Source organism: Bos taurus, chromosome 6 (assembly GCF_002263795.3).
Source record: "Bos taurus isolate L1 Dominette 01449 registration number 42190680 breed Hereford chromosome 6, ARS-UCD2.0, whole genome shotgun sequence".
Taxonomy (NCBI): Eukaryota; Metazoa; Chordata; class Mammalia; order Artiodactyla; family Bovidae; genus Bos; species Bos taurus.
In genome coordinates, this window is record NC_037333.1 from 103135056 (window position 1) to 103147478 (window position 12423).

The 12423-nt window shown below is 49.5% G+C and overlaps 1 protein-coding gene across 6 annotated transcripts in view; it reads left to right on the forward strand.

Moving 5' to 3' along the window:
- Positions 1-12423, forward strand: part of JAKMIP1 (janus kinase and microtubule interacting protein 1) — a 157431-nt gene that overhangs the window by 121879 nt on the left and 23129 nt on the right. For 4 of the 6 annotated variants that reach the window (XM_024993396.2, XM_015471700.3, XM_024993397.2 and 1 more), the window contains 4 exons: positions 278-406; positions 1817-1900; positions 4836-4898; positions 6836-7243. In XM_024993396.2, the coding sequence (XP_024849164.1) occupies positions 278-406; positions 1817-1900; positions 4836-4898; positions 6836-7009 (450 nt within the window). In that variant the 3' untranslated portion in view covers positions 7010-7243. 6 annotated transcript variants of the gene reach the window in all.

Here is a 12423-nt window from a genome sequence, read left to right on the forward strand (position 1 = left end):
CGCCATGCAGTCGGGACTGGCTCACCCTTGTTCCCCTGCACACGATTCAGTGATTCCTGGGGTTCAGGGAGCTCCAGGGTAGATGGCAGAGAAGGGATCTTCTCCCCAGCACTCTCTCCAGAGCCCTCCAGTTAGGTCCTGGCCCGGGCCAGTCTGTTAAGTAAGAGCTGGCAGCGGTCGTGACATCTGCACGTTGTCTTTGCCTGACTTGACCCTGGCACTGCCGTTCACGTCAAGTCACGGGCTTCCTGATGCTTTTCTCTTCCATGACGTGAAGACGACAACCCGAGAAGAGGCTGACCTGAGATTCTGCCAGCTGACCAGGGAGTACCAGGCCCTGCAGCGAGCCTATGCCTTGCTTCAGGAGCAGGTGGGCGGGACACTGGACGCCGAGCGAGAGGCCCGGGTAGGTGCCAGCGGGAAGGTGTTGAGGGGTCGGACAGAGGCTGGATGTCCTGTGCATGCCCTTCCCAGCAGCCGGATTCTGTTGAGAGGGGATGGGGGTTGCCTGGCAGCCTCCGCTGTGGTGATGTTCCAGCGTTTGGCAAATCCAACGGGAGCTACCTGCCCGTCCTCAGTGCAGGAGCAACATTTGCAGAAGAAATGCTGCTGTCTCAGTGTCCTGTGCCCCTTCCGTTGGCAAGAAGGGTTTCAGAAGTTTGACTCAGTGATGAAATCAGACTCACTGTGAAACAGACATCTCTCTTTCCCGGCTGAGAAACCCCCAAGAATGTTCCTAAGGCACACAGGCAGGGCTGCCCAGTTAAAGCCCACCCAGCGCTCTCTCTGGTCCCTGCTGGCCACCCAGGTCTGGACCATACCAGCCCTCATGGCTGGGCTGACCTCCACCATCTAGTAACGTCCACTCACTGGCCATTAGCCCATCTTCGGGAGTCGCACAGACCAGTCTCGGCCAGCCCTTCCCTCTGAAGGCAAGAGGGACCCCTGGGAGGGCTCCTGCTGGGGTGACTCTTCACCCCAGCACACACCCGTTTCATTCCCACAACAGCCCCATGAGGTAAGGGGTGGCAAATGAGGCTGTGGAGGGAAGCTCCTCGGCTACAATAGTGTCAGCCTGTAACCTGTAGGTCAGAGGAAGTACACTGGAGGTGTACGCTGGAGGTGGTTTGGACTGAAGCATGGGTTTCTTATTAAAAAAACTTCAGCTCCTTGCACCATTCAAAAGTTGAGAGATTTCACGTAGACATCCGGGTTCCTGGCTTCTCTTGAGAGCTCAGAGCATCTGGTAGCACCAGTCTTCCCATTCCAGGTAGTCACCTTTGGCTGCAGCTGCTGAGTGGCAGCGTCCCCTCTGAGTTGAGACATGTGCCCCTGGTTTGCCACAGTCGCCACCACTCCCTAGTACCCTTCACCCAGTCAGTCTCTCTTATTTATACTACCCGCCAGGTCCTTGGGGTATCTGGTTTTCAGCCCTCGCTGTCGGTGATACCTTTGTCAGGAGATGGGCTGAGCAAGGGAGAAAGTGCGGCTGGCGGTGGTGGTACAGCCACAGCACGGGATCAGGAAGCTGGGCTGGGAGCTGACATGCTGGCCCCTCACTCACCCTCGTGAAGAAGCTGGCCGCTTCTCCAGGCTGCGCTCGTCTCTCAACAGGGGTGGTGCTGACGGCCTGTCAAGGCCTTGCGGTTCTTCCAGGTGTCACACCCGTGGGTGACACAGGAACCAGGCAGGCCAGTCGGCACATGTGCTCCTAAAAAAAGGACCCGTTTCTCAGGACCGGATGCCACCTTGTCCTTTCCCCTTCTCTGTCATCATCCGGGGGGACCTGCTCACTTCCTGGTCTTTTGCATTTCAGACTCGGGAACAGCTCCAAGCTGATCTGCTGAGGTGTCAGGCCAAAATCGAGGATCTGGAGAAGTTACTGGTTGAGAAGGGCCAGGTGAGCAGAAACGGTCATGTGACCTGTAACTCTTTGCATTTCTATCCCCTTGGTGGTGTCGCTGGGGTCTTGGTGCCCAGGGGGATGGTCTGTTGATCTATATCATTTGCTCTGGAGATGTGAGAGAAAAAAAAAAGAATGTTAGCAGAGTTCAGGCGAGACTGTCCCAGCTCATTTGCCTCTTTACCAGTTTTTTAAAAATCCATCATGTTCTGAGAGTCTACTTGGCTTTTTCTTTGTTTGTTTGCCAAATGTACAAGAATAGGAGACAACTCCAAACATAAAGTGATCAGCAGAATCTTTTCTGACTTGAATCTGGAAGAAAAGCTGACACTGCCTATGAGGATTCAGTTGTGCAAATGAACTTGCAGCTAGCTCTCAGTGATGGCAGAGGTGGCCGTGGGAGCCGGTCCAAAACTCTCCATGAGGCAGGGGAGCAGTGCAGAACATACACCACAGCCAACAAGCCACAGGCCAGCCCTGCCCCTGACCTGTTGCACAGCCCTGGGAAAATTACGTGATCGCTTATGTCTCAGTTTCCTCATCTTTAAAATGGGGCTAATAATAGTACTTAACACATAGGGAATGGGGGAGGAGGGAGACTCAACAGCAGCCTGGGTGGAGTCCAGGGTGAAGATGAGGCTGTTTTCACACTTCTGTCCTCACCTGCCATTGACCTCAGCTTCCCTCTTTCAGGCTGAGCTCACAGGTTGCAACCCGTCCAACCACAGCCTATGATTAAGTTAACCTCCCATCTGAGGTGCTAGGCCCTGTTTTTGGGTGTGCTCTGCCCCCAGTGCCTGCTAAATAAAGGGGCCAGTCTGGGACAAAGCACATGGCCATTCATTCAGTGAGCACTTTACCAGAGCCCTTGCCCTGTGCTGGGCTCTGTGCTCAGCGTGTGGGATCATGTATCAGTTGGCTATTTCCGCCTAACAAAGCACCCCAAACTGAGTTGTTTACAAATAACAGAAATTTTGTGTGCTTACAGTTCTATGGATCAGCAGTTTGGGTGGTTCTTCTGCTGGTCTCCCCTGGGGTCACTCTAGAGGCTTCATTTTGCAGCTGATTGGGGATAGATGGCCCCAGATCACCTCAGTGTCCTGTCTGCGCATTAGTGCCAGCTGTTAGCCAGGCTCTCATGGTCTCTCGTCCTCAAGGAAGCTGGCTCCTTTAAGTAAAGGTCTTGGAGCAGGAAAAAAGGGAAGCCCCCAAAGCACAAGTATAGGCCATGCCTCTGCCTGCATCACATTGGTTAATATCCCGTTCACCAAAGAATGCTTCAGCCACACCCAGTGGTGAGTTTGCTCCTTGGGAGGAGCTGCAGAGTCACCTTGCAAAGGGGCAGAGCCATGGGAGGGCCACTGCCAACAACCTCCCACAGGAAAAAAGATGAATGGACCCAGCTCTGGACTCAGCCTCATGGGCCTACACGTGTGTCAATACTGGGAAGACACAGGGTGATACGCGCTGGGTAGAAGGAAGGGAGGGAGGAAGTTCCCTCGTTTATACCTTCATCCATCCCCTGGCATTTACTGAGCATCGGCTGTGTGCTGGGCACCGTGTTAGGTGCTGGAGATGCTGGTATAAAGACAGACTTAGCCCCGCGGCTCATGGAACGTTCCTGGACAGAACTTGTCCAGACAAAGATGTGGTTAGGCAGAGGGTCTCGGATGAGCAGAAGTGTGTTACTGTGATGACACCAGGTCAACGGGCACATCCATGGGGGCGTGGCCCAGACACTTGCCCTCGAGCCTAAGAGAGCAAGCCCTGGAAGGGCTGCCAGGACCAGCTCAGGTGTGCTCCAGGTGCTTTTCTGTCGGTGATAACAGATGTTCAGTTAAGTCACTCAGTTGTGTCCAGCTTTTTGCAACCCCATGGACTGCAGCACGCCAGGCCTCCCTGTCCATCACCAACTCCTAGAACTTGCTCAAACTCATGTCCATTGAGTCAGTGATGCCATCCAACCATCTCATCCTCTGTCTTCCCCTTCTCCTCCTGCCTTCAGTCTTTCACAGCATCAGGGTCTTTCCTAAGGAGTCGGTTCTTCCCATCAGGTGGCCAAAGTATTGGAGCTTCAGCTTCGGCATCAGTCCTTCCAATGAATATTCAGGACTGATCTCCTTTAGGATGGACTGGTTGGATCTCCTTGCTGTCCAAGGGACTCTCAAGAGTCTTCTCCAACATCAGAGTTCAAAAGCATCTGTTCTTTGGTGCTCGACTTTCTTTATGGCCCAACTCTCACATCCATACATGACTACTGGAAAAACCAGTAGCTTTGATACAGATGAGCTCCCTGAAATTTAGGGAACATGAGTGGAGGAGGAATGCACTGCAGACCTGCCAATTCTCTTTTTCAGAATTAAACGTTTAGAGCAGTGGTCCCCAGTCTTTTTGGCACCAGGGACCAAGTTTATGGAAGACAATTTTTACCCTGACCGGGGCGGGGGGTGGTTGGTTTCAGGATGATTCAGCACCTTATATTTATTGTGCTCTCTATTTCTAGTCTGACTCACTAGAAAAGACCCTGATGCTAGGAAAGATTGAAGGTGGGAGGAGAAGGGGACGACAGAGAACGAGATGGTTGGATGGCATCACTGACTCGATGGACATACGTTTGAGTAAGCTCTGGGAGTTGGTGATGGACAGGGAAGCCTGGAGTGCTGCCATGGGGTTGCAAAGAGTCAGACACGACTGAGCGACTGGACTGAATGATTTCTAATCTAAAGCTTCCACTGATCTGACAAGAGGTCTGGTTCCCCGGCCCAGAGGTTGGGGACCCCTGGTTTAGAGGGACAATGAGATCATTCTAACTGCTCTCCTTCTCTCTGGCCTTTTCATAGAAAGGTTCATATGAAGTCACCTTTCCCACTGATGCTTTGTTACTTAGCTGTCTGCTTCAATGAGTATGAACATATTTAGTACTTTTCCTTAGGATTCCAAATGGGTTGAAGAGAAGCAGCTACTCATCAGAACAAACCAAGACTTGCTGGAAAAGGTACGTGACACCAACACCCTGAGCCCTGCCCCAGCCGATCATGGAGCCCGAGGCCTGCTCCGGCCACCGGAGTCTCACCCACGCCCGTCCTGAGGGCTCCTACCCACCGGTCCTGTCTCTGTCTTCTGGGTCGGGGCCCGCAGAGCTGGTTTGCAGACGTGGTGAGGCCTGCCAGTCCTCCTTATGCTGGGCTTCCAGAACACCTCTACCGTTGCCTTGGATTCCAGACCACTCCCCAACCCCCCCACCCCCACCACCTGCTCCCCAGGCAGGGGTCGGTGGGCAGATCCTCGGACAGTCATGGTCCAGTTCATCGACTGGAGCCCGTGGTGCTGGCAGAGCCGAGCTTGTCCTTCCCTTTGTGGTCATGGAACTTGTAGGGAGTCGGCTTGAGTGGTAAATCTAATGCTTTGGGACGAGACCTCAGGTTTATCTTTTTCTTATTTGTGAACAATTCAGTGATTTTTTTTTTTTTTTTTTTTAGTAAATTTACTGAGTTGTGCACCCAGCCCCACCATGCAATTTTTAGAACATTTTCAGCCTCCCTTAAGGATCCCTCTTGCCCCTTTCTAGTCACCCCTGTCTCTCACCCCTCAGCCCCTGGAAAACTGCTTTCTGTCCCAGCAGATTTGCTTGTTCTGCACCTTCTGTCCTGGTGGAAGTGGACTGTGTTAGGCCTTAGCTTCTAAACATCCTCAAATGTCCCAACCGGACAAGCCCAGCCTTGCCTCCTTGGGGGGCGGCAGGGTCCTGTCCCAGCTCTGTGCTGACCTGTCGTGTGGCCGTTCATTGTCCCATGTCCCTCCACAGCATCTGGGGCATTGGGACAGAGCTGGTCACTTCCTGTGGGGCGGCTCCAGGCTTTGGGAGAGATTTCGGATCCCTGGTCCTTCTGGCTAAATTCTGAGAGGCCCGGAAAACTCTTATGCTGTTTCCAGATGTCCCCCTGGGGGCAGTACCACCCCATTAGAGGTGGGGAGGCAGGAGTAAAGGTGACCATGACCCACCAGTGAAAGTGAAAGTCGCTCAGTCGTGTCCGACTCTTTGCAACCCCATGACCATACAGCCCATGGAATTCTCCAGGCCAGAATATTGGAGTGGGTAGCCTTTCCCTTCTCCAGGGGATCGTCCCAACCCAGGGATCAAACCCAGGTCTCCCGCATTGTGGGCGGATTGTTCACCATCTGAGCCATCCGGGTAGCCCAAGAATACTGGAGTGGGTAGCCTATCCCTTCTCCAGCCGATCTTCCCGACCTAGGAATCAAACTGGGGTCTCCTGCTTTGCAGGCGGATTCTTTACCAACTGAACCATCAGGACCTTCATTTCCATGTATTGTCTTGGTCCTCACTGCAGGCCACCAAGTGGGGGTTGCTGTGTGCCTCCATGTCATCCAAGGAGCTACATAGCTGGCCCAGAGTCTCCCAGTGGGTTTGGGACCCAGGCAGCCCGACTTCCCAGACTTTCAGATCTCCTACTCATAGGAGCCCTCTGTGGAGTCCAGGACACCTTCCTACTGCAACTAGCCAGGCCTGGGTGGGCTAACTCTGGGAGATCGGGATAGAAGGAATTCAGACAGGCTTGGGGATCATTGTTGCTTCCCCAGGACTGACCTCTAGGAAGGGACTCAACTGCTCTGTGCCTTAGTTTCTCCACCATTTGTGTATTCAGCAAATACCTGGCCCCCATACAGGGCCAAGCTTGGGCTGCAGGGACGAAGCAGGCACAGCCTCTGATCTGGGCCATCCCAGCCCCTGGAGCAGAAAGGGCCCACCGTGCACACCCACTGAGACCCTCCCCTTCCCACCCTACCCCTGATAATGGCCCCTGTGTCCCCAGGCCAACATCCCGGGGGTCTGTGATACGGGACACGTTCTCACGGCCCCCGATGAGAAACAGTGCTTCTCCCGCCATTAACCCCCAGGTGTCTCTGGTCTAGATTTACAGGCTGGAAATGGAAGAGAACCAGCTGAAGAATGAAATGCAAGATGCAAAGGATCAGAACGAGCTGTTAGAATTCAGAGTGCTAGAACTCGAAGTAAGAGACTCTATCTGTTGTAAACTCTCAAACGGAGCAGACATTCTCTTTGAGCCCAAACTGAAATTCATGTAAAGTCCCAGATGTTTTTCAAGCATGTGTAAGGGGACCTGTGACACTTGTTTTCTTTTCTTTCTTTCTTTTTCTTTTCTTTTCTTTTTTTTAAATCTGTACATTGAGAATAATTTCACTGCCTTAATATGTTCTGAAGAGAATGCTCACCGAAGTCCTTGGACATGTACCAGAGCTAATCTATTTATTGCCTACGGCTTGTTTTTGCACTTAATAAAATAATTTGTTTTTGCAATATTTTGCCTTTTTTATTTGTGTTTCATTTCCATAACTACTTCTTTCCTGCATGCATAGTCACCTGGTATGCCTTCTGCAAACGCGGACAGAAGCACTGTTGCAATTGATAACACACCTTTTTAAAGTGACCTTGCATGCATGAATCTCACCTTTTGAAAGAGCGGGGTCTGACCTGGCCTGCGGCTGACCTCATAATGTGTTTACTGCTAGTTTGGCCTGTTTTCTCTTTGCCAAGGTAAACACAAGGTAAGTAAACAGGGTAAGAGGAGGTATTTGCAATAGGTAGTTGAGAAAGCTTGTAACATTACTCCAACTCCTTGACGCAGTGAACGCAAACGCGAGCAGTACTGGACTAAATATGTCTGTAACTCAAACTGCAACTCAGAATGATTCCCTTAGCGTGAAGGGAGATTGACTGTTGTCCACAGGTAGAAATCCTGTTGCAAACCTTCAGTGACATCCCAGATACACAGAGCTGGATCCAGGCTGAGGACATGGATGGTTTTATTGCTTCCAACTGGAGCCCTGCCTCGGATATGTTACTGTATTGCCTTGCTACCACCTGACTTCATAATCCTTTTTCGTTTGTTCGTTTCCATTTCAAACGCATCTACATGTGACACATCGCCCGAGTTTGTGACTGGTTTTCTCTAAGCATCTGTGGTGATACGGCTGTCCTTTCCCTCAGCTGAAGCCTTTGCATGTCCTGAATCCTCGGTAAAAGTGAGCTCCTTGGCTATGTTGGTGTCTCTCAGATTTCGTTTTCTCCTCTCAGCTTCAGTTAAAATTCTGCTTTCTCTAGAACAGGGCTTCCCTATGGCTCAGCTGGTAAAGAATCCACCTGCAATGCGGGAGACCTGGGTTCGATCCCTGGGTTGGGAAGATCCCCTGGAGAAGGGAAAGGCTACCCACTCCAGTATTCTGGCCTGGAGAATTCCATGGAATAGTCCATGGAATAAGTCCATGGAGCCACAAAGAGTCGGACCCGACTGAGCCACTTTCACTTCACCTCACTTCCCCGGGGCATCTCATCCTATACTTTGTTGTGCTAGCATGGACCGTGGCCTGTCTCAGAGCCAGGGGTGGCCGTGTGATTCAGCTCTTGTCTAAACATAAACTGAGTCCTTCGTTCAGGCAGCAGAAGTAGAAGTTAAGAAAGATTATGGTGACTACTTCTACCCCTGTCAGAAAACCTTTCACGGCTCTTTGCTACCCGCCATTTCTCATGAGAATTCCATAAGCATTGATCACTTTACTAGAACTTTCAAGTGTTTCCACCATCCTTTGGAGGAGCCATTAGAAATCAGTTTTTTGACTTTCATTCATATAAAACATGAGCTTTCTTGTGTCAGCTTTTCTATGGAGACCCCCTGTAAGTAAGTATTACAGGTAGAAGAGACATCTATAGACATTGTGAATGTGGTTGTTCGAGTCTAATGAGGGAAATAAGGTTTTCTATCTAAACTGTTTCAAACCAGGTTAGCCAGATTGGGGCTTCGTGGAAATTAATTGAATTAATGGCCCCGCCCTTCCCTTCTCCTTTAGAGGATCTGATTAGGGACCTGCCATCTAGTGCTGCCTTGGCTACATTTCTTAGTTAACGGCTAAAAAGTAACTCTTTGGTTCTGTGGCTGGATTCTGCAGCCGTGGTCCAAAGCAGGCTTACTGACTGTAATTTTGAGGAAATAAAAGCAGTTTGATTTCAAGGTATCATTTGGTGAGGTCTTGGCTGCTGGCTGACCTATCCATTGCTCGGGGTTTAAAGGCGGCTCTGTGTAGGAAACGCAGTTGAGACCAGAGTACTGTTTTGCTGCTGTCCTTTATTTCTGTAAGTAATTGGGCAACTCAGTTCCTTTTTAAAAATCTGTCACTTTACCTATGATTAATGTACTACTTCTGGGGAAATGCTTGCTCTCCTTTTTTAGTAGTTGAGATTTGACTTATCAATCTAAGGCAAGGGTCATTGGAAGGTTAGTGCGGATCAGAAAAAAAATTTGTGAACAAAGTCAGAAGATCGTATTGAAAAAGATACGAAGCCAGGGTCTGGGGTCTGGCCTTGTCACTCAATTGCATGGGACCTCGGAGGGGTCCTGTCTCACAGCCTCCTTCTCTCTGTCCACAAAACGGAAGCATTCACGGCTGCCTCCTGGGGTTATGTGAGGATGAAGTGAGCTAACAATGACTTCTATTGAAATTTCCCACGATTGTTCTTCATCAAGTGTTTAATGATGATTGTGTGACTTCTTGGGCTTTGATCAACAGGTCCACTCGGGACACTCTGCTAACCATTTCTTCCCAGCTGACTAGGTTAAGAAGTAACCCAGTGTCCGCAGGGGATCCGCTGCGGGGCAGACAGGACAGAATCTCTACCATCCACCAGACCGTAGCCTGAGTGCGCGCTTACTAGGAACACCTTTGCCAACTGGAATTCCTTGGTTTTTTGCTGAATAACGTGGGAAAATGACAAGTGGTGAAATAATACAATAAAGTTCTGTTTTTAAACCAAATCTTTTCCCCAGGAGAGAGAGCGGAGGTCGCCAGCATTTAACCTCCAAATCACCACCTTTCCCGAGAACAACAGCAGCGCCCTCCAGCTGTTCTGTCGCCAGGAAGGAGTTAAGGTAGCGTGCCCGGGGGGGTGCCCCCACTCTATTATGGCCATGGCCCGCTCGCCCGAATGCCAGGCTCAGCTGGAAAGGGGATTGTGTGCCTGTGCCAGGACTAGAATTGATTTTAATAAGATACCCCCCTGTCGCTCCACTCTGTTTTGAAAGTCAGAGTTTATTACTCCAGCTGGGTCACTAAATTTGTATTCACGTTAAAAAGAGCAGAGGCATGGGATACAGCCTTGAAAGCAAACCCCACCTTGGCCACTTCCTGGCTCTGGCCCAGAGCCTGTCTGACCGTCAGTCTCTTTATCTAGGAGATCTGAGTGGCAACACCCACACCGTGAAAGGGGTGTGACGGTTTTTAAACTAGATAATGAACCTGAAGACTCAGTGAAGTGCTCAGAGCATGCTGAGTGTTCTAGAGACGGGAGCTGGTGGTGGTTCTCACAACCGTTGCCCATGACCCTGGAATCCTGCTAGGCCCGCGGGCACAGAGAGGTCCTTTCGACTTACAGGATCCCATGAGAATTTCTAGAAAGCAGTGTTTGCGCTGGTGTAAAACTCAGCCAATACACGGCAGTTAGCAGCCCTCTCTGCTTGAAGGGACCACCGAGAATAACTCTCCGCCCGGCCTAAGAGACAAGGAAGGGAATGGTGTCTTACAAGGAGTGAGGGCTGTGGCCCCAGAGATTGGTGTGGATGGCCTTTGTAGCTCACACAAAATGAACGTTGGACATCTTTTCCAGGATGTGAATATTTCTGACCTTATGAAGAAATTAGATATCCTTGGCGATAACGGGGTAACTATGAGCGATCGGTTTCCGGTTTCGTGTCCTTGTTTTGATTCGGGTGTACTCTGTCGTGGCTTTTGTTTCCGTTTTTGTTTTAATTTCTTCCTGATTTAAGAGATCGACTAAGTACAATGTAAGGCTTTTGTATGGCCGTGTTCCTGCGTGGGTGGCTGGGTCCGCATCCGTGAGAAGTGGGGTTCTGAAGTTAGGTCATCCTGACAGGGTGTGAGTAATGAGGGTTAAAAAGGCCTAAAAATAAATGCCCGGAAAGAAAGTGGAAGCACTCAAGATCTCTGAAATCCCAAAGTGAGACTTTTGCCTTCTTAAAAGACTGGGCTTGAGCGAGGCCCTGTTTCTAAAAGGCTCGGGGACGCTGTGTGAGGTGTCCCCACCCCCGAAGGGCCGGTCCTCAGACCTGTCACTTCCGTGAGTTGGGGCTGACCCTGGGGAGGCCACTTTCAGAGTCGCGTAGGGCTGACTGTCTGCACGGGATGTGGGAGCAGTGTAAAACGCCCTTGCCCATTTTTGTGTTTTAGAATTTGAGAAATGAAGAACAGGTTGCAATAATCCAGGCTGGAACTGTGCTTGCCCTGTGTGAAAAGGTAGAGCCCAGCGGCATTTCTGTCCATACACCTTGTCCGAGCTTCCTGGCACCATACAAGAAACTGTACATTGGCGTCTCGCTTTGTTCTGGAAGCATGGTTCTGGTTTCCTGTCTGCGTTTGCATGCGCACGTGCACGCCTGTTCGTTTTCCAGGGGAAAGTCACTCATGCTTACGGTAGAAAGCTTAGAGACGGAGAAAGAAAATCAAAACTTCCCTCGAGGAAACCCGTCTGCGACAGTTGGTTTTATTTCCAGTTTTTTCCCCCCATGCCCCCCTTTTTTTTAAACAAACAAACAAACAAACTTTGGGTTCATACTTGACTTTAGCTTTTAATCCTGCTTCATAAGCTTTCCCCCATGAGATCGAACGGCCCTGCATCATTCTACCTACAGCCACGCCCTCAGTTAAATATTCTTCCGCTGTTAACATATTAGAGTATTTCTGTATATCATCATGCAGCGATGAGCAAGCATCTTTAATCATAAGTTTCTATCTATGTTTTAAAACACTTCCACAGGATAGATTCTAGAAGTGCGATCACTGGGCCAATGGGTAAGAGGGTTTTTAAGAGCTTTGACACTGTTCAGTCGTTTCCAGAAAAATGGTACCAAGTCGCCTTCTACATGAACGCTACCACTGCCGGTTTCTTGTTCAGCAAGGCATATGTGGCCACTAAGAATTCTGCTGATAGGATAGGCAAAGATCATACGACGTCATTATTTTAATTTTCATTTGTTCAAGTGCTAGTGATAATGAATTTTTTGTGTATTATCCATTTTCTCGTTCCTTGAGAATTGTAATTATGTTCCATTCCGTTTGTTTATCATCCATTCATAGCTTCATTCAATCATGCCTTCATCTATTCACTTATTTAATATGAATTTGGTCATAATAATGGTTTTTCTTACTGACTTCTCTGTGAGGTTTACATGCTAAAGATAATAACTTTTGCCATATTTATTAAAAAAAATACATTCCTGATTTGCCTTTTACATTAATTTAGGGTGTTTTAAGACATCCCAACTTTTCAATGTGGTCTTGTCTGTGGATCTTTTTCTTGTAAACGTGAGTTAAATTTTAAAATGCTATTTTTATAATGATGAAGTCTTAATGATTTTAATCAGGATTCCTTCCAGAATCTTGGAGGACATTTAAAATGTAAATAGTTTTTTTTT